The 22,585-nt window shown below is 38.2% G+C and overlaps 2 protein-coding genes across 2 annotated transcripts; both read right to left on the bottom strand.

Annotated features, from left to right (window-relative positions):
• Positions 1–4,413: 4,413 nt before the first annotated feature.
• LOC121425288 (monocarboxylate transporter 9-like) lies at positions 4,414–9,431 on the bottom strand. Its single transcript, XM_041621315.1, has 5 exons — positions 9,215–9,431; positions 7,824–7,937; positions 6,467–6,607; positions 5,172–6,038; positions 4,414–4,559 (listed from the first exon to the last, which is right to left on the bottom strand). The coding sequence occupies exons 1-5, from the start codon at positions 9,429–9,431 to the stop codon at positions 4,414–4,416; spliced, it is 1,485 nt and encodes a 494-aa protein (XP_041477249.1).
• A 4,854-nt stretch (positions 9,432–14,285) lies between these two features.
• On the bottom strand, positions 14,286–20,104 carry LOC121425289. Its single transcript, XM_041621316.1, has 3 exons — positions 19,814–20,104; positions 15,050–16,063; positions 14,286–14,431 (listed from the first exon to the last, which is right to left on the bottom strand). The coding sequence occupies exons 1-3, from the start codon at positions 19,923–19,925 to the stop codon at positions 14,286–14,288; spliced, it is 1,272 nt and encodes a 423-aa protein (XP_041477250.1). The 5' UTR covers positions 19,926–20,104.
• Between the last annotated feature and the right edge of the window lie 2,481 nt (positions 20,105–22,585).

Below are 22,585 nucleotides of genomic sequence, written 5' to 3' on the forward strand. Positions count from 1 at the left end.
AAGGAAATATAGGAAAGAAAGATACATGGCACAAAAAAGGAAGCAGGAAGGATAGTAGTAGTAGTAGTAGTAGTATTTATTTCCGTATTAAAAGCACAATTATATACAATAAAATACGGTGGATAGCCCACATTCAGCGTGACTGGCACAGTGACGCTGGTCTTCCGTGGGGTCCAAATAGAAGGATGAAGAAAGAAGGATAGAAAAGAAAGAAAAAGGAACAATTTCAAACTTCAAGCAAACAAAAACAATCCAGTCATCTAACAAAAATCATAATGATATTTGGTGATTTTTAAATATACGTTTAAAATTTAAAAAAACTAGAACTGTTTTAGAATTGAATAAAATTTCAAAGTGAAACACTGTCAACTTATACGGGTGGTCCGGGCTGAAAATATGTATATATTAATACATAGAGTAGATTTCACTGAGCAAAATGCCGAAAATTTCATCAAAATCGAAAAAACAAATAACAAAGTTGTTGAATTTTAAAGTTTAGCAATATTTTGTGAAAACAGTCGTCATGAATATTCATTAGGTGGACTGGTGATGTCACATCTCCACTTGTTCTTTTGTATTTTATTATATGAAATGAGGTTTATTCAAATTTTTCGTTCAAGAACTAGAAAAATTGGATTGACAACTGATTTAGTGCATTAGATATTTATTGCTGCAACTTATCTCATTATAAGGGAGACATATTATTCACACAAGTATGAAATAATGAAAATATGATTTTATGTAATAACATATATAAGGAAACGGAAAGTGGAGATGTGACCTCATCAGTCCACCTAATGTATATGCATGACGACTGTTTTTACAAAATATTGCTAAACTTTAACCTTCAATAACTTTATTATTTGTTATCCGATTTTGATGAAATTTTCGGCATTTTGCTCAGTGAATGCTACTCTATGTATTAAGATATAAATATTTTCAGCCCGGACCACCCCTTTTGGATGAAACATCGCAGCATCATACACAACAAGATTTAAAAAGAAAGCTGAAACAATTAGATCTAGTTATAAAAACTTAATCTTAATATAACTTTTCTGATTACATCTCCAAATCAGTTCTCTGAGAATCCATATTAATTATTTCCACCGATTTAGTGATTATTTTGGTGGAAAACTGTTTATCATGTCATTGTTTGCGCAATTGAGAATCTCCTCCGATCCTACATTCCTAGCTAGTAGCCTGCCATGCACACACAGGCATGCAGGAGACCAGTTGGTTTTATATTGGGTTAGCAAGAAAATCACTGCAGATCTTGCAAGTTTAGTTATCGATTTTATTATTGTCTCTGCTTCGTCATCCTTTGGTTATTTGATGAAAATTCGTCACTTTTAAATGTATTAACTACATTTTGTTCAATATTCTGAAATACGGGACAAATAGGCGCCCCGGGAAGGGTTTGTCGGGACGCCGGGACAAAGGAGCAAAATACGGGACGATCCCGGGAAATACGGGACGTCTGGTCACCCTGGCTGAGGTGTCGCAGTGACCGGCAGAAGACCGGAAAAACTGATAAGACTTACTTTAGCGCCATATCAGACCAAAGTTCCTTTGACGATGCCTCAGATTCTACAGTCGCGAAGACATCTCCAACATTTTAGTTTCTTCAGTCAACAAATTAGACGTCTCTACGAAATATCAGAGATGTCTCTGCCATGTCTGTGATGTTTCCAGACAAATGTGCGTTGCGACACCTGGAAAACAACCTTTAGACGTCGCTGCAACCAAGAAGTCTCACAGTGACTACTTGGAGACTTTCCCGCAATATCCACGTGATTGTCGAAAAATGCAATGTTTCTCACCTAATTTTATACTGTGATGTTACAGGGGCAAACTGTAGGAAAACGTTGTTCAATCCTTCGAAGAATGAACAAAAACGAGGTCCCCACTCAATATAAACAACCATTTTTTTTCCTTTCAGATTTGTTTATTGTGCTAATTTTCTTTTATTTTCTTGGTCGTGGATTTCTTTTTAATAATTCTTATTTATGGGGTTTAGTGGCCCTTAGTCGAAATCTCAGTAGTGGCTCGTATACAGAAATACCAGAGAAACATGAGAATTCTGACAAGTACAGCTCTTGTTAAATCTTCTCATGAAATTGCGAAGTTGGTACTTAATAATAAGATCACATTACGACTTAATATTTAGCTGTCCAATGTCATATGGTTCATATTCCCCTTTTCTTTCTCTCTCTCTCTCTCTCTACCCCCCCCCCCCCCCTCTGTCTCTCTATATTTATCTATCTCTCTACATCTGTATCTTGATCTCTCGTCATCATATTTTCTTCTCCTTCTTATTCTTCTCCTCTCTCTTCTCCCTTTTCTTCTCTCTTTCTACCCCCACAGTAAAGGACTTTTTTATACTGAAGCCTCCTTTTACATGGTCACTGATCCTCGGTGTTAACCTTCCATTCATCCTCAAAACAAAAATCATAGCTCACATCAACTTCTAAATCCTAAATTGGACTTTGGACGATCAGATAATAAATCGTCGAATTTATTTTTCTGTGGGCTTAATAGTTTATTTAGATATCGCTGATCATATTTTCCTCGTTTCGACGCACTCAAAATGGGTTTGCTTATAATATTCATATCATGTGAATAAATTGGCAGTTGTTTCTAAAGCAAATGCCCTTTTCTTTGGACCTCATGTTGGTAAAGGCGCCATGTATCATTATAGCTAATCATTTAGATACATATATATATTGATTTTCTCTTGAACATATTCCTCATGAAACTGATAACGATTATCCATGTTTACGTCATTGAATAACCAATTGCAATTGTCCCCTCATCCCCTCGATTCTGAATTTTGTACATTAACCGATGACGAAAATCTCGCGATATTCGCCGCTCCCGGCAATCTGCAAATTCGGTGACGAAGACAGGGTGACTCTACAGTGGGTATAAAAAAAACGGGACAGTTTTGAAAAGTCTTTGAAAAAAATTTCAAATTATGATATCTATATTTTGATGTTAAAATATGTTTTGAAATCTTATCGTCGAAATGTCATTAGAAAAATTGTTCATGCTTGAGCAAACACGGAATATTTTTGTCGGGGGTACAAAAAGAGGCTTGCGCCAAAATGGGAGAATATGAGTATTATGATGATCAGACTTCTTGCTAATCAGCAGACTTCCTCTTAACCTTTTCATTATCTTTGCCGTATTTTTTTAAAGTATGCTGTCATATTTTATTTATTAATTTAATTAATTTACTTAATTGAATTATTATTGTTTATTCAACCTTTTCCATTGAATTTTCCTTCATAAGTAAAAAAAACTTTTTGTCAACCCATGCAAGAAGATTTGCATTATTAATTGCGAAAACTTTTAATTATTCAATGCGAAACAAATTATGTTATGGTACCTTTAAAAGACAATCCATTTTTCAAGGGGTTATTGATTCCTTCACCAAGTTTAATTATGTGCTTAACAGGGTAACCAGGAAATGATTCATATCTTTCAATGGCAATTGTGTATTGAGTCAATTTCGAATGAAATTCGAGCTAGATATGGCAGATTGGGTAAAATGTATTAAAAAGTTGTGGGCGAGCGAGGCGAGCAAGCAAAAATTTTCACTTTTTTATTACACTATCCAATTTTATGACAGATTTTGACATAATATTCAGAAAATAATATATATATTTATATATATTATATTTCACTTTCTATCTTTCCTTTTATTTCCTTTCCACTTTTTTTCTTGGTCATGATTTTTTCATTTGTGGGGGGCATCTACGAGCCCCCGCCCATCTGTATGGCATTGTTTAAAGGCACCCTAAATTTTGTAGCACACAATGAAATGATTCGACGAAAAAAAAACACGCTCTCCATACTCCGGTTAAAAATAAAAAAATTGTTTTTTTTTGCTTACAGAAGGAATGTTCAAAGCCAAAAGGGAACATATAAAAAAGAAACAACTCAATCATATAAAATAGATTTGAAAATGAATTTTGACCGCATAATTGGAAAATTATGGCAAAGATAATGAAAAGGTTGAGAGGATGTCTGCTGATTAGTAAGAAGTCCGATCATCATATTTTTTCATTTTGTGCCATTTTGGCGCAAGCCTACTTTTTACACCCAGACAAAAACATTCCGTGTTCGCTCACGCATGAACAAAACCAAGTCCCGATTATTTATATTTCAGGAAGTACATGTACGAAGAGCCGTACATTTTTCACGTTTATATGCCCACTCATACTTTTGCTTATAGCACCTTAGGGCTCCTATATAGTCACTGATCTTGGTCCCGTAACACTATTTAACTTTAGTGATTGATTGCAGTGTTAAATTATAGCTTGATTGCATTCATCATTGTGAGCGATCAAGCGAACAAGTCAACAATACGATCAGTCCCGGCGCTTTGTGTTAACGGACGGTTTCATGACGTCACTTGTTCCCTTCCGTGGTGATCCTCGGTGAATGCGTTCTCAATAAGATAACGGTGGTGATCAAGATTACCAAAGAAACAATGTGAAGAACACCGATGAACATGAAGACCTTGGTGTAGGATTGAGTTATGTCGAACAGAAATCCTGATGGAGGAAGAGAAAAAGATGAACAACAATGTAATTCGATGAATGCCATCGGTTCGAGTTGAATCAATCATCTTCTACTACCAATCGATCACGTATTTGATATCACATGCCATAAACACTGCGAAAGAAACATACTACCATATTGATCGAAATCATGTATTCGCAGTTATAATTTTCGATAAAACATAATTCTATAGATTTACAGACCGCGTCATGAGTTAAGACCCCTGTAGTCCCCTGCGGGTTGAAACGGACGGTCGTGGATTCGAATCCCAGCCGAGGCGTTATTTCCTTTAGCAATTAATTGATTCACAATTTGCTGCACTCAACAGCACAAATAGATACCAGGCAGGGATTCATTCCTTGAAATGGATGTGCGCTGTAGACTTTCCAGGGTTACCCAAAGTCCTCTGTAAGCATGGTAAGCGCATATAGACTTTAGATGAAAACGTGGTATGCTTTTCTACAAGAATTAACATGATCATTGTAACAATTGCACTAGCATAATGATGGAAATTATCAATGTCATTCGAGTGTCATTGAGATGACAATATAAAATAAAAATTAAGTATATTTTAAAATCAAAATTAAGTAAAGAAATACAAGTACCTGTTATATAACCTGCTGAGGTACTTCCTAATCCAGTAAAGAAAAAAAGCATTGCAGAAGCTCGTCTGAATTTGACTGGGTCAAATGTAATCTTCTTTACCACGGCAAAGGGCATAGTATCTTCAGTAAAGAAACAGATGCCTTGGATGAACGCCAAACTAGCCCGTACAGGATACCCTGATCCGACGAAGTCAAGGAGAAAAGTCAGGCTGCAGACAATACTGACGGGGATGTATATCAGGAAAGGATTAACGCGTTTAGAAATGAGAATAATGAACACTGTTTTTCCTAAGATACCTCCAATACCTGCCAACGAGGATAAAAATACCGCATGAGAACTGATAATTCCAAGGGATTCGGCATGGGGTACCAAGAATAGCAGCCAACCGTACATTGCATATGAGAAGATGTAAAACGATGGCATGTTCAACAAGACCAGCCAGTCATAAAACGTAAGACCTCTGCAACAGAACTTATACCAAGGTTCGGTAATGTCCTTCGATGTCCCTGCAGACGCCCCCGTCAGCTCGTCGTCGTCTTTTTCGGTGATCAGCGGTGAGTGTTCAGTGGTCACACCAACATCAACGTCATCAAGCCAAATCGCTGAATGATCAACTCCTGTACTGCTTGACTGATGTTCCTGAGAAGGAATATCTTCACCCATTGATCCCAGAGCGTTGTTATTTTTCGGTCGTATAAGCTTACTTGTCATCTCGCTATCTGTTTGGACCAGTCCCATTGTCTTAGCTTCAGGACAATGACTTTTAATTGGTTTACGGATTACCACAGCACACACTATGACGTGAAAACCAATGCCGGCTAAGATCAGAAAACTTCCGTGGTACCCGTAAGCCTCTTGCGATCTTTCTACGATGAACGGTATAAAGGTTGCACCGACAGTCTGACCATACAAGGAAAGCGCGTTCATCATAACAAAATCATCAGGGAAATACTCGTTTATGATGAGCGTGGTGGGCAGGTATACACAGGCAAAACCGGTCCCTAAAAATAAAATGGTGGTAGAGAGGGGGGGGGGGTAATAAACGACAGGTAAACTACATAATGATAATAAAATTTAATATTTGTGTACCACTAAATAGAATGATTTTAATCCCTGTATTACTCTTTTACCTCGGCTTTAGTACGGCTATCCTGATCGCGCGCTCGAGCATTCAAGATAATTTTATTCCTGCAAGGGTCAAAGCTGTCGTGTCCATCAGGGACCAAAATAGGCCCTCTTCATTTTCGCCCTCTTAACGATTTACGATATATTCATCGCCCATGATCTCCCTTACCTGTTAATGCAAGACCCACGCCCACAACTACAACATTAGTTGAAAAAGCACATATGAGTAGGCAAGTCGCGCTGAGTATTGCTCCTCCGCTGGCGACCAGTCGATCGTTCACTCTTTCTAGTATTAGAGATACTAATGGGCCTGTGAAATAAAAGGAAATCGTTACACCATGATTTCGATCAGGATTTTAATCATAACAGTTCATATCAACACTTCCAATTCAAATCTCCTGAAAGTGCATGACATTATTGCAATCAATCATTTGATGGTGAATATTAGCCAAAAACAGTTAGGATATTAAGGATACGAAATACATAATGTGTGTTTTGGACACGTCATTTTTTCATCTGCTGTTTTTTCTTTATTCGTTAATCATTATATAAATCATCTTTCAAACATGGAATGGGCTGAACACTTCGGGATATTACATTTGTCCGCTCAAATTTCAAAGATTTATTTTCTCTTACTTTTTTAAACCAGTATCAATAATCGAATTTTCTAAAAGAATCGACGCTCGAGAAAAAAAAGCCCACTTCTATTTTGTAAATTGAAATTTTGGTGTCGGAATTGTACTAAAATAAGATTTACATTAATACCGAAGCTGGCTTGTGATTGTGTAACGTCATTTCGTCATCTCTGTCACGTCCGTGCTCAATGACCAGCCCTGAATCCAAACCCAGCACCTTTCCACTCGAAATTTGTACCCAAATCGACTGTCATGATGTATGATTTTGTTGTGGCGGGGATTAAGGGGGGAATGGGGTCAAGGAACCTTGCTCTGTGTTGTGGTGGTCTTTGACTTCTTTATTGTTTTGGCAGAAAAAAAATCAAACTTATGCATGCTCTCCCCCCCCCCTCGGTGAGGGTGGGTGAGGGTGGGTGTGTGTGTGTGTGTGTGATTTTAGATCGGGGAGTGGAAGGGGCTACCCACGTTAACCTGCCTTCTAAAAATTATCGTGCACTGGTACGCTTTGCCTTTCAAAATTGTAGAACATAAACAGCGATTTGGCACCTTTGATCAAATTTCTCACCAAATTTTGGTAAATATTCGACAGTCGGCGAAAATGTCTCTAGACGATAGATTTTTTGTTTAATCCATGATATTATATTGAAACCCGTTGATTACATGAATATCAGAGCTACAACAGAAAATAATTTCCAATTAAAGAGTTGCATACTTTATTTTGCACACGAGAGGATGGGATAATACATATATTCAAATTGCACATGGGCTAAATCAATCAATATTATCATCATTCTGGTAAAAGAAATATGAATACCTGAACAAATACAGGAACTTGCATTTTGGTATTTCATTGTAGGGCTCATCATCATTCAAACATGAAAACCTACTTACTTGCGAGGTATGTGAGTGTGCATGGTAGGCTGCAGATGAATCCAACTATGGCGTAGTTTGAGTTTAATTTCACCACCATCTCATGGAGAAGAACACCAAACGATTTCGCGATGCCTCCATCGATTACCAGAAGAACAAATTTACAGAATACGAGCACGTACCCCCGCCGCCCATTCAAAATAACTCCTTCCGATGGTGGCTTCATAGCTAAATCATTATTGAAAATATATACAACTGAATTTTAAGTCAGCGGAGTTGGTGTAACACAGTTTGATCCGTCAGGCTTGGTTATTATGTTGCCTACTATGCCTCTTCAAAATCGAGAGAGAGGAAAAAATATGGCATCATCGCGATTGATAATATTCCAACGGAATTTCAATAGACTATTCAAGGGACCATTCAATCATGGAGGTCTATACCTCCATGATTCAATTGGCTTCAATTGACTTTAAACAGGTAGTATGGCCGTGGGTTCTGGGGTACTGAAACATCCCGAAGATTCGCCTGAGGGTGCTATCCACCATATACAGCACCCCCTGGAAATCAAGTAGGATTGCTAAAACGTAGAATTTTACCCCCCCCCCCATACATAACAGGTACTTAAATAGCGCTTTGCCAAAAATATGATTATAGCGCTTCACAATGAACAATTAAAAATTGTAATCATGATGATATTAATTACATTAAACAACACGTAAACATGGTGTATCTACGGGTAGCGCGGGTACAGGTGCCTGATCTTAATGCCCTGTTCACCCGCAGTTTAAGAACTTGCCCAAAAGGCAATCCGGCAGGCTCATAACTTAACAAGGGCTCTAAAACACCAGGCCTAGGTATCCGGGATGTCTCCTAAAAATGTTGGCTTCTTCGAGGAACCGTAAGAAAGATGCCAAACTTTTTTCAAGACTTTTCGGAGACATTTTACACTTCAGAATGAAGGTTACTTAAGTTTTATTTCTGCTATTTAGCATACCTACCCTATTTCCAGGCGATGCTGCACTGCGGTGTTGATTTAACACCGGCCCGGAATCTATATATTCCACACCAGAGAAATATTGAAACAACACCAGTTTGGAATCAAACCGATGCTGTTTTAATACTATTTGGTGTTGTATAGACACCTATCTGGTGTTAGACCAAAACGAAACTGGTGTTGTTTAGCGCTTCTCTGGTGCGGACATATATAGATTCCGAGCTAAATCAACACCAGAGTTTTTGCAGTGTGCCTATGGAAAATAACACACGCAGCCGCCCCCCCCCCCCCCCTTCCCGGAAAATTTGGGGTGCTGGACCCCGCTTCTCGTAGTCATGTACCATTCCACAGCTTTAGAGAGATATTGCTCCATACGGCGCATCTGCCCATTTATAGGCCAATGCTGAGACGTACCCACCAGCTGCAGTAGGTCCATGGTTGCAGAAACGTCGCGTCGTGGAGACTGCATGCTGAGACATTCCTACGATGTCTCTGCAATGTCTGTCCGAAGTCACAGAGGCCTCCCAATACAGAGGTGTCGCAGTACAAGCAGTTTCCCCAGACAGTCGCAGCGATGTTGAGTGCGACGCCTGGGAAGCATCGATGAGACGTCGCGACGTCTCATCTGAAACCATGGAGATATCTCCTTCATGTCCTTGCTGAAACTAAGAAAAGTCTCGCAGCGTCTACATACGGAGACTTTGCAGAATCCACGTAACTGTTGACAAATGCTAGCGCATTTTTCTCGCCTAAAGTCTATTGTGATGTTTTATTGCCAAACTGTTGGAAAACGCAAAAAAAGCTGTATAATAACACCTATTTTCCGTTTATTTATTATTTGTAGTATCATTTTCCTTTTTCTTCATTTTCCTGGTCGTGGAACTTGTTTTATTGTTCTTCCTGGGAGGGGTCCAGTGCTATTAAGCCTCTATCTCAGTATGCCAGTGACTTTCCCGGTCCCTTGTCTACAGGCATACCAGAAACAGATCGATAAGAATTAACAATTCCGACAAACGGATCTTTAAAAATCTATTTATGAAATCGCTAATTTTCTACTATTGCACTAAGATTTCAAAATGTGAATTAATATACCCTTGTCAATTCTTCTAATGCCATATTCATTCATATTCCTCTTTCTCTCTTATTCCTCCCCTCCCCCCCCCCCCCCTCTCCCTCTCTCTCTCCCTCTCCCTCCCTTTTTTTCTTCTTCTCTTTTTCTACCCCCACACTAAAGGACCAATTTTCGCGAATGCATATCTGTTTATTCCACGGTCTATGATTCTCGGTGTTAACCTGCCATCCACCCTTAAAAAAAATCATAGCTCACAATCAACTTCTAAATCATACCTTGGACTTTGGACCATCAAATAATAAATCGTCGACATTTATTGTTCTGTGGGCTTAATAGTTCAGTTATCGTCTCGTCGCACTTAAAATGGGTTTGCTTTATGATATTTTGTGGGAATAAACTGATAGTTGTTTCTGAAGCAAAGTGACCTTTGATTTAAACGTCATTATGGTAAAGGCGCCATCTATTAACATATCTCATTATATAGTACATGTGTATATACTGATTTTCTCTTGAACATATTCTTCGTGAAGCTGATAACGCTTAACCATTTCACAACTAAATAATAATTGAATAAAAATGAATATAATTTTGAATTTTGGACATTAACGGATAACAGACCAAAATATGACGATATCCTGCCGCTTCTGGCTATCTGCAAAATCGGTGACGAGGTTTACAGGGTCACTCTACGGGGGGGGGCGCTCAGTATATATTGCATAGTGGATATGTGTCGCGGAGGGACCCCCACCCCATTTTTACACTCAAATTTCCGTTCCAAGGCATAGCATTTTTGTCTTATTGAGAAAAAGAATAAAGAAAGCAGCTCCAAAGCATAGCATTTTCTTCTTATCGAGAAAAAAAGAAGAAATCCGCTCCAAAGCTTACCATATTTTTCGTTACGCCGTTCCGTTCGCTTTGATCCGCTACAATGAGCTGCAATTTTGGTGAAAAGTGGCCGCAGAACACCGTCCGAAAATCGCCTCTGCGCGAGCAAGCTGCATCATACGCGCTTACCCGTTCCATATATACTAGGGATGCATACGCACTCACACGCTGGCGATCCGCTCCAAGGACCCCCGTTTTCACAAACAATTGTAGTTTCGAAGCCCGTTCCGAGGACCCTCCTGTTTACAATAATCCCGCTCCAAGGCCTTCGTTTTTTGTCTCGCCCGCGGCACACCCCCACCACTTTTTTGGTCGAGTGCCCCCCCCCCCCGGTCACTCTATCATGTGAGTGACGTACAAAAATGACACCTCACAAATCCTCAATTCAAGGGGAATAGTATGTCATGAATGCATAAGTATGATCAGTTGGTTTTCTTTGAAGTGATGTAAAATTTTAATTTGCGCCAAAGTAAGGCATGGCTGTTTTGTACTGCAATCAATAGCATCATTCTGCCGTTTTACTTGCCTAAGTAGCTGAATGGAAAAAAAACGTTTATCTACATAGATAGAATGTTAGCTTCATATTATCACGCAATATACCTAGTCCTGATTATTTATATTTTAGGAAGTACATGTACGAAGAACTGTATATTTTTCACGTTTATATGCCCACTCATATTTTTGCTTATTACATCTTAGGGGCATTGGCGGCGGAAGCCAAAAAATTTAGGAGGGGACGACCAAAAAAATTTTGACAAGCAAAAAAAAAAAAAGGTTCTCAACCAAAAAATTTTAGGGACGTAGGAAAATAAATTCACAAGCAAAAAAAAAAAAAAAAATGGTCATCAACAACAAATTTAGGGGGGACCGTCCCCCCTCCTCAAATTTAGGGGGGACACGTCCCCCCCCCCCGCTTCCGCCGCCTATGCTAACGGGTCCTATACAGTGCGTATAAAAACAAGTGGAATGCCCCTGGCCGTCTCACCTGCATCACGCGGTTCAATATAGCAGCAGTGCTGACTTTGAATACTACTCTTGCTCGCACAAGATGTTCAGTGATACATGGTTACTCTTATGTCCACTTTTTATGAACTAGACCTTTAAACTTACAGAGATATGATGGTTATTCAACAAAAACCCCAACATGGCCAAAGTTCATTGACCTTACATGACCTTTGACGTTGATCATGTGACCTGAAACTCGCACAGGATGTTCAGTGATACTTGATTACTCTTATGTACAAGCTTCATGAATCATATCCATTAACTTTCAAAGTTATGATGGTAATTCAACAGATACACCCAATTCTGCCAAAGTTCATTGACCTTGGTCATGTGACCTGAAACGCGCACAGGATGTTCAGTGATATTTGATTACTCATATGTCCAAGTTTAATGAGCTAGACCAATAAACTTTCAAAGTTATGATGGTAATTCAACAGATACCCCCGATTCGGCCAAAGTTAATTGACCCTAAATGACCTTTGACCTTAATCATGAGACCTGAAACTTGCACAAAATGTTCAGTGATGCTTGATTACTATTATGTCCAAGTTTCATGAATCAGATCCATAAACTTTCAAAGTTATGATGGGAATTCAACAGATATCCCCAATTCGGCCAAAGTTCATTGACCCTTAATGACCTTTGATCTTGGTCATGTGACGTGAAACTCATGCAGGATGTTTAGTGATACTTGATTAACCTTATGGCCAAGTTTCATGAACTAGGTCCATATATTTTCTAAGTTATGATGACATTTCAAAAACTTAACCTCAGGTTAAGATTTCGATGTTGATTCCTCCAACATGGTCTAAGTTCATTGACCGTAAATGACTTTTGACCTTAGTCATGTGACATGAAACTCTAATAGGATGTTCAGTAATACTTGATTAACCTTATGGCCAAGTTTTATTAACTAGGTCCATATACTTTCTAAGTTATGACATCATTTCAAAAACTTAACCTCAGGTTAAGATTTGATGTTGACGCCGCCGCCGCCGTCGGAAAAGCGGCGCCTATAGTCTCACTCTGCTTCGCAGGTGAGACAAAAACGGGACAGTTTTGAAAAGTCTATAAAAAATGGTTTCAAAATATTATATCTATATTTTTATGTTAATAGATGCTCTGAGATCTTATCTTTGTTCATGCTTGAGCGAACACGGGACGTTTTTGTCGGGTATTCAAATATAGGCTTGCGTCAAAATGGCAGAAATTAGAAATTTGACGATTAGGCTTTTGACTAAAAAGCAGACTTTCTCTTAATCTTTTCATTGTCTTTGCCATAATTTTCGAATCATGCTGTCAAATTTCATTTACAAATTTATTTATTTACCTGAATTATTTTGTTTTTCATTTAAACTTCTTTTACCTTTGAATTTTCCTTCACAACTAAGAAAATAAGACTTTTTGTCAACCCAAGTAGAAAGGTTTGCATTATTAATTGGGAAAACTTTTAATTATTCAAATCCTTTTATTATGTGAAACAAATCATGTTATGGTACCTATAAAAGACATGAATCTTATTTTCAAGGGGTTATTAAATCCTTCACCAAGTTTAATTATGTGCTTGACAGGTCAAAAAGGAAAGGATTCATGTCTTTCATTGGCAATGGTGTATTGAGTCAATTTTGAAGGATCGAGATATGGCAGATCGGGTAAAATGTATTAAAAAGTTGTGAAGCGAGCAAGCAAAAATTTCCACTTTTTCATTAAAATATGATATTTTGTGATTTTGACATAATATTCAGAGAATGATATCATATTCCACTTTCTATGTTTTCTGTTATTTTTCTTTCCACCTTTTTTTCTTGGTCATGATTTTTTTATTTTGTTTTATTTTTTTGGGGGGGCACCCCGAGCCCCCACCCATCAGTATGCCACTGTTTAAAGGCACCATAACCTTTGTAGCACACAATTAAAGGATTTGAAAAAAACGCTCTCCCATACTTCGGTTTTAAAAAAATTGTTTTTGCCTAAAGAAGAAAAATTCAATGCTTAAAACAGAACATATGAAGAAGGAACAACAACAGAAATATTTAAGCAAATAAGTACATTTGGAAATGAATTTTGACCGCATAATTAGAAAATTATGGCAAAGATAATGAAAAGATAAAGAGGAAGTCTGCTGATAAGCAAAAAGTCCGATCATCATGTTTATCATTTGATGCCATTTTGGCGCAAACCTCTTTTTTAATCACAGACAAAAACATTCCGTGTTCGCTCAAGCATGAACGAAACTAATTTTTTTTTAATAACATTTGAAGGATAAGACCCAAGAGCACCTTTTGACACCAAAATATAGAGATCTTAATTTGAAACAAAAATTTTATAGACTTTTCAAATCTGTCCCGTTTTTTTTTATACGCACTGTATAGTCGCTGATCTTGGTTCCGTAACACTATTTAACTTTAGCGATTGATTGCAGTGTTAAATTATAGCTTGATTGAATTCATCATTGCGAGCGATCAAGCGAAGAAGTCAACAATACGATCATTCCCAGCGCTTCGTGTTAACGGACGGTTTCATGACGTCACTTGTTCCCTTCCGTGGTGATCCTCGGTGAATGCGTTCTCAATAAGATAACGGTGGTGATCAAGATTACCGTAGAAACAAAGTGAAGAACACCGATGAACATGAAGACCTTGGTGTAGGAATGAGTTAAGTCGAACAGAAATCCTGATGGAGGAAGAGAAAAAGATGAACAACAATGTAATTCGATAAATACCATCGGTACATGTTGAGTCAATCATCTACTACCAATCGATCACGTATTTGATATCACATGCCATAAACACTGCTAAAGACACATAGTACCATATTAATCGTAATCATGTAATCACAGTAATAATTTTCAATAAAGCATATATTTACAGACCGTATCATGAGTTAAGACCCCTGCAGTCTCCCGCGGGTTGAAACGGACTGTCGTGGATTCGAATCCCAGCCGTGGCGTTATTTCCTTTAGCAAAATTGATTCACATCATGATTGTGCTGCACTCAACAGCACAAAATGGATACCTGGCAGGAATTTATTCCTTAAAATGGATGTGCGCTGTAGAAGACTTTACAGGCTAATTCCAGGGTAACAATACTCGAAGCCATATCTACATGTAAGCACACAGAGACGTTAGATTTAAACGTGATATGCTTTTCTACAAGAACTGATAGTTATTGTACTAGCGTAGTGATGAAAATTGTCATCGTCATTCAAAGGTAACTAAGATATCAATTCAGTCAATCCCGGGAGCCCATTGCTAATGAATAAATAAAAATTAAGTAAATAAATACAAGTACCTGTCATATAACCTGCTGAAGTTGCTCCTAATCCAAAACATAAAAATACCATTGCAGAAAATCGTCTGAATTTGTCTGGGTCTAATACAATCTTCTTTACCACGGCAAGAGGCATAGTATCTTCAGTAAAGAAACAAATGCCTTGGACGAACGCCAAACCGGCCCGAACATGATACCCTGATCCGACGAAGTCAAGGAGAAAAGTCAGGGTGCAGACAATACTGACGGGGATGTATATCAATAAAGGATCGACGTTTTTAGAAATGAGAATAATGAACACTGTTCTTCCTAAGATACCTCCAATACCTGCCAAGGAGGATAATAATACCGCATGGGAACTGATAATTCCAAGGGATTCGGCATGGGGTACCAAGAACAGAATCCAACCGTAAAATGCGTATGAGAAGATGTAAAACGATGGCATGTTCAACAGGACCAGCCAGTCATGAAACGTAAGACCTGTGAAACAGAACTTATACCAAGGTTCGGCATTGCCCTTCGATGTCCCTGCAGACGCCCCCATCAGTTCGTCGTTGTCTTCTTCGGTGATCAGTGGTAAGTGTTCAGTGGTCACAGCAGCATCAACGTCATCAAACGCAATCTCTGAATGATCAGATCCTGTACTGGTTGACTGATGTTCCTGAGAAGGAATATCTTCACCCCTTGATTCCAGAGCGCTGTTATTTTTCGGTCGTATAAGCTTACTTGTCATCTCGCTATCTGTTCGAGCCAGTCCCATCGTCTTAGCTTCAGGACAATGACTTTTAATTTTCTTCATGATTGGTTTACGGATTACCGCAGCACACACCATGACGTGAAAACCAATACCGGCTAAGATCAGAAAACTTCCGTGGTACCCGTAAGCCTCTTCCGATCTTTCTACGATGAACGGTATGAAAGCTGCACCTGCAGTCAGACCATACAAGGAAAGCGTGTTCATCATGACAAAATTATCAGGGAAATAGTCGTTTATGATGAGCGTTGTGGGCAGAAAAATACAGGCAAAACCGGTCCCTAAAATTAAAATGGAGATAGAGAGTGGGGGATAGTAAACGTAAATAATGATAATAATTTATGTAACATTTGTGTATCACTAGCTAGAATGATTCTAATCCCTGCGTTACTCATACCATAACCCTTACGCACGGCTAACCCGATCGCCCGTTCGAGCATTCAATTTTTTTTCTACACGGTCACAACATTTGGTTGGAGAGTGGCAAAGTGTAGACAAATGACTTTGCCAGAAGACTGAAGTGCTGCCGTGGGTTAAATTTCTGAGAGTTACCTACTGAATTACCTACCTTTACATGTACGCCTATAGCATTAGGCTTAAAAAACAGCTTGTTAAGCTGTTTTTATTTCAATTTTTTTTTTTAATTATGTGTTTTATTGGTATTCAAAATCACATATAATCACAAAATTGAAATTGATACTTTAGAAATGACCTAGCCTTAACATTTTTATCAGGTACTTTTCCACTATTGATTGAATGGAAAAGCATTGCTTTTATTAGGGTCCTTCCGATTTCTATTCATGAATTCATTAATTAAGAGTTTAGTTGCAAAAGGGGTTAGGTCCACTTTTGACCATTCCGAGAAAAAAATGTTTTCTTATTCTTACTGCAATATTCTTAAGAGAAACCAAATTGTCACGATGTACTACCCTATCATGTGAACATAAAATTGGGAATAAAAAAAAATCTACCTTTATTCATATTATTTTTTCAAAATTTTCTTTTCCAAAAAAAAAATCGGTGTGGACCTAACCCTTTTTTAAAGTGATTTTTCTTTGCCGTTTTGGATTACTTTTAATTAGGAATTTCTACTTTTCTTTGATATCATCTTATAGAGCTACTAAAAATCTGTACATTGAGACCATTAAAAATTGATGAAAAAATGGACCTAACCCCTTTTGCAAGTGAGCTCTTCAATTATGTATTTATTTTGATTGAGTTTTTAATGGAAAATAAATGAATTGAACTGAACTGAAAAAAATAGTCAATAGACACACAGATATTTAGAACTATCTTGATCTTGAAAGTGTGAACAATGACTGAAACTGTACGTCAGTTCATATCTTGTCATATCGTTTCCTATATTCTAGCTGCAATTCTATCGACATGGACTTCTCAAAAATCCTTGAAATCTCGTGTTTTACCATGTTTACCAAGAACTCGGAGTTCGCCATGGTATAATTTTCTCACTACTTATTGTCTCGCACATCAGAGGTGAAGGCGAGACGTAGGGACCCTAATGTCGTCCGTCCGTCACAAATCTTATGACACATAACTCCAAAACCGTAAGTCACTTTTCAACATCTGCATGCTATTCTGCAGTCGGAGGTCTCTTGGTAAAGTCAGAGGTCATTTTCAGGTTAACGTTTAAGTTTACATGCAAGACTCTCTTGTGGCACCTAACTGTGCAACCATAGGTCGCTTTTCAACCAAACTTGGATGGTAGATGAACGGAGGGAAGCTGCATGTTATGCTGCACTTGGAGGTCACATGGTAAAGTCAAAGGTCATTTTCAGGTCAACGTTAAAGTTTCCTCGCAAGACTCTCTTATGACACATAAATTTGCAACCATAAATCACTTTTTCAAACAATCTTAACAATCTTGGATGGTAGGTGTACTTAGGGGACCTGCAGGCTATTGTGTTAGGAGGTCACTTGGTATGGTCAAAGTTCATTTTGAGGTCAACCTTAAAGTTAACGTGCAATACTCTCATGACAAGTGTTATTCAATCCCAGTCATTTCACAATGAAATTTTGATACAATTTTGTTGCATGCCCTTGCAAATCCACAAATTCGTTTGCCTTGTTTATTTGCCGGCCAGATGGATCTGGACAGGATGATTCTCCCTGCAAGGATCAAACCTGTGGTGAGATCCGAGGTGGAGTTAGTCCGGAGTCCAGGAGGGTTACTCATCTTTGGAGGGCAATATGGAAATTCTGAGATTAGTTCGATCCGGTTTCAAAGCGGAGTACTCAACCCACTTCGAGAAGAGGGTTACAAACGGAGTTACTCCGCACCGGAAATGCGGTATGCGCTTATCGCTGTGATCTTGCCACATGTATGGCGCGAACTCGCTTGGAAACCATGGCAACGACTGCGGATACACCGCTGCGGTGCTTGGCAATATGATAGGGGGTTTAAAGTCTGTCCGCAGTACAAGCGTATAAACTCAATCCGGAGTTATTCTGGAGTAACTCCACTTCACATTCAGTATGAAAACGGTACATCACTTCATTTTCGCCTTCTGAACGATTAACGAGTATCATGTGAGATTCACTTTTGAAAAAGAGACGAGCCTGCATAAGGCAACCTTCTCCCCAAATGAATCAAAACAAACCAGTGCCCCGTCTTCCAAAGAGTTACGATTAATCCAATCGGTTGTTACTCTATGGAAATCCATCAGTGTCATAATTTTTGTCTGCAGAAAATTTGCAAAATGTTCTTTGCAATATAATATTCAATGTAAGCTTTGCACAATTAGTGTTCGGACTACAGCATTGTATTCTGTTTTATATCTAATAAACCGAATTGGATTGAATTGAATTAGAATGGAATTGAACTGAAACTGTTAACAAAGGAGATCACACCAAATTGTCAAGAAATCAATGAATTTATGGATATACATACATATCTAGGCCCAAATTCACAAAGGAGGACTAAAGTTATACCCCGGGTATAACTCAGCCGTGGACTAACTTTAGCACCGGGGTATAAAGTTAGTCCATGGATTAGTCCACCGTTTGTGAATAGCGCGGTGGACTAACTTTATACCCGGGTGCTAGCTAACCCCCGACTAAATTTAACCCCGGTATAACTTTAGTCCACCTTTGTGAATACGGGTCAATAAGTTTAATTTACTGGCTTCCCATAGTTGCGATTGATTTAATCAATCGCAAATATTGTAAGACGAGGCCCAGTTCTTCAGACCTGGGGCCTGCTGCATAAAACTTTTTACCTAAGAAAACTCTGGTAAAAACTGAAACTAAGGTTAGTCTGATTTCTGCAATTGACTTTAACAAAGGGCAAAAAGTTTTCTTTTATGCAGCGGGTCCATGGGGTGCCTGTCCATAAGTGTCCTGGGGAGCGTTTCATGAAAGGACTTGTTGGACGTTTTATCCGACAAGTACCAGTTTATCCGACACTTACCATAGGAACAGTGTGTCTCAGCCAATCAGAATCAAGGAAAGATGTCAGATCTGACAACTTGTCGGATGAAAATATTGATGAAACGCTCCCCAGATGTAACAGCGTTTTGGCTGTCACCTTGTAATCATAGGGTAGCGCGTTCGAATCCCACCACGGCCTCGCGTCCTATGGCAAAGAATTAATCCGCCCTTCATGCCCACTTTACTGTCACTCTACACCCAGGGGTGAAATTTGTACCCGATAGGATGCGAAAGCCCATGTAGTGTGCATAGCAACCGAGTCTTATCTCTTGTTGGATTGTTCCACAGGGAGAGGAGAATGGCGTACGTTGTATGCGGGTATGCTAGGATCCGACAACTCGTTTATAATAACATTTTTAACGCGATTGTTGATACGTCATCCCGATGTATTAAGCGCTACATAAAAGCGAAATATCATTATCAAAAGGACTTTCGATAAATTGTGGTCACTTTAATCTTGTAATATCATGTTATGTGTTATCTAGCACACTAAGTTCAGTAGTCACGTTTTGGTATGTTGGGGGTCATGATGATGCTAGTAAAATATTGTTAAAAATATATTCATCGCCCGTGATCTCCCTTACCTGTTAATGCGAGACCCACGCCCACAACTACAACATTAGTTGAAAAAGCACATATGAGTAGGCAAGTCGCGCTGAGTATTGCTCCTCCTCCGGCGACCAGTCGATCGTTCATCCTTTCTAGTAATAGAGATGCAAGTGGAGCTGTCAAATAAAGGGAAATCGTTACACCACGATTCGATTAGAATTTCATAAAAGTTAGAATACACACTTCAAATTTAAATCTCCGAAAAGTACATGACATAATATCGATCATTTGATGGTGAATATTATACATTAGCCAGAAACAGTTATGATAGTAAGGATTTGAAATATCATCGTCGGCCGCGGTCGTCCGAACCGTCGTATCACGCGTACGGCGGTGCAAACCCATTTCACAGAAAATCGGCTTTAAAGTTTACTATAATTTTCACACTTAGTTCTCAAGCCTTTCAACATATTCGTTGCTACAAAATACATAGTTGGAAAGAACACGAGATGTGATTGGTATTGGTATCTTTAATTTTACACAAATCTAAGGATACAAGAAAATATGGCAAAATAACTAAATGCTTGTAATTTCGGTTGGAGCTGCTGAGATTTTCTCTGTACGAAAACGCCATAGGGGAAAGGCCTACATTATGGTGGCGCGCGCGCCACTTGTGGCGCACCGAGCCTTGCCGAGTGGCGATTGGGAGCCGGTATCAAAAAAAATTTAAAAAATTAAGGAAAAATTGGGGAGAAAAATATATCTATTAGCAACCTGGTAATAAGGATTTGGTGATAATTTTAATACAAAGAGAAAACAAAAACTCTTTACTTGACACTTAATTGCTAATTGTTTCCTCAAATTTTCGTCGCACGCACCACGAACCGTCCTCGTGGAATAGATACAGTGCGCTATCGCGCCTCGCGATTTCATCACGAACCGTCCTCTCTGTTACGATGCCCACTTTAGCGTAAATAATTCACTTCAAGAAAATATAAAGATACGGGATGAAACTTTGGAACCTAAACTATCGAACGAAGACACCGGCAAATTATTTGCTTTCTTGTAGGTGCACTTTTTGCCGGTTTAAAAAAAGCTTTTCTCTAAATGCGTTTTCTGCGAAACTAACTTTCGTATCGAAGCGCGCAGAGAGGGCGGTTCGTAATGCGTGCGACGTTTTGTCTAATTTAGCACTCGATAACCCCTATTATGGAGGGAGGATCGATGGTGTTCTCTTTTTATCTATTCTATGCTGTACAAAGGTTATGTGCCACACAAGTGATTTGAAAACTCCCGTTTGTAGGATCTCATTTTCAACGGCGAGAAATTTTGCAATTTTTTTAAAAAATGACTGGGTCTGGAGAAAAGAAAAACTCTATATCCATATGCTTGATTACATGGCAATTGTTTAGAAGATGGTGAGGTCTGAGTTTTATTCAATTCAATTCAATTCAAAATGGTTTATTTAGATAAAAAAAACTTTCATCACAGCACAGAGCCGAATTACAAAAAGTTTTTACAATATAAAAGATTGAAATCATAAGGAATAAACAAAGTGTGGCATACAACAACAAAAAATGATACAATAAAAGACAGAAACGGTACACAAAGAGAAACTTATAAGAAAAAATGTGTTCAATATGACGTTAACATCAATTACAAAAATCACAGAACTAAAACAAAAAATACAAATTCATAGATGAGACATACAAATTATGCAAAGTACCAGATCATATACAATTAAGGTATAAATTAAATACATGAATACACAAGAGATGACGGATAAGGAGAAAATAGGCAGAATAACAAGAGTGAGGAGAAAAGGGACAGAATATAAAAAACGAAGCAGCAATTAAATAAGGCGGATGAAAAAAAAAATACAAGAACAATAGCATAGTAAACGAGATGGAGTAATTGATCAATAGTGAAAACAACTTAATTTGGAATACAGCGTAAATATATAACGAAACAAAAGAAGGACAAGAGAGAACGGTAGCGAGGCTACTATAAAAAAAAACTGTTTAAGTTATAGATAATTCGATTTCAACATAGTCATGATAGTAAACTGTGAAGATAAAAACAAAAAAAAATTGTCTGTATTGTACCAGATTACATCGTTAAACAAAAAAAAAATAAATAAAATGGAGTGCATAACGTTTGTGTTGAAAAAAAAATGAGAATGGAGAAAAGCGAAAAAGGAGAAAGCATTGAGAGAAAAAAAATGAAACGTGAAGAGAAGGACTGTGATAATGAGAAGGCAAAGGAATAAACAGGCAGAGACCAAAGGCAATGAAAGGTGAAAAGAAAGAAGCAAGGGTAAAAGAAAAGGGGAGGAGATACTGAAAAGAATCAAATGATGAAGAAGGAAAAAAAAAGGATGAGGAAAGAAAGGGAAGAATGGAGAAATAGAAAAGGTTTTTAAGAGTCAAAGGGAAAAGTGAGACACGAAACCACAAGCATTTAAGGGATTGACAAGTCCAAAGAGCAGGTAGGAAGGAACAAGTAGCATACTTACTATTCACTTATTCTGGTTATTGTTAAGTATACGAATGAGATACGGTATTGCACTATTTTGCATTCGTTTAGTTTTGCATTTTGGCTCAGGGATTAGGGGTTTACGTCTCAAGAATCTTGAATTATCTGGAGGGAAATACGATTCAAATTGGTCTGTATTGAGTAGAGTTTTCTTAAAGAAATTCAAACTCGAATCTTCCCTTCTATCAGAGAGTGATTGAAGCTTCAATTCCATCAAGACATTATCGTAAGTAGAGTAGCGTGTGCCCATAACTACCCTTAAAACCCTTTTC

Source organism: Lytechinus variegatus, chromosome 12 (assembly GCF_018143015.1).
Source record: "Lytechinus variegatus isolate NC3 chromosome 12, Lvar_3.0, whole genome shotgun sequence".
NCBI lineage: Eukaryota > Metazoa > Echinodermata > Echinoidea > Temnopleuroida > Toxopneustidae > Lytechinus > Lytechinus variegatus.

Bases quoted from the DNA above. Each gene is read 5' to 3' on its own strand.
- LOC121425288 (XM_041621315.1), bottom strand. From the start codon at position 9,431: ATGGTTTCAGATGAGACGTCGCGACGTCTCATCGATGCTTCCCAGGCG. The intron at 6,608-7,823 runs GTAAGTAGGTTT...TTTATTTCACAG, and splicing joins CACACTCACATACCTCGCAA to GCCCATTAGTATCTCTAATA. The intron at 6,039-6,466 runs GTAAGGGAGATC...CGTTCATCGTAG, and splicing joins CGTGGGTCTTGCATTAACAG to AAAGATCGCAAGAGGCTTAC.
- LOC121425289 (XM_041621316.1), bottom strand. From the start codon at position 19,925: ATGAACGATCGACTGGTCGCCGGAGGAGGAGCAATACTCAGCGCGACT. The intron at 16,064-19,813 runs GTAAGGGAGATC...TTTTAATTTTAG, and splicing joins CGTGGGTCTCGCATTAACAG to GGACCGGTTTTGCCTGTATT. The intron at 14,432-15,049 runs GTACTTGTATTT...TTCCTCCATCAG, and splicing joins TTCAGCAGGTTATATGACAG to GATTTCTGTTCGACTTAACT.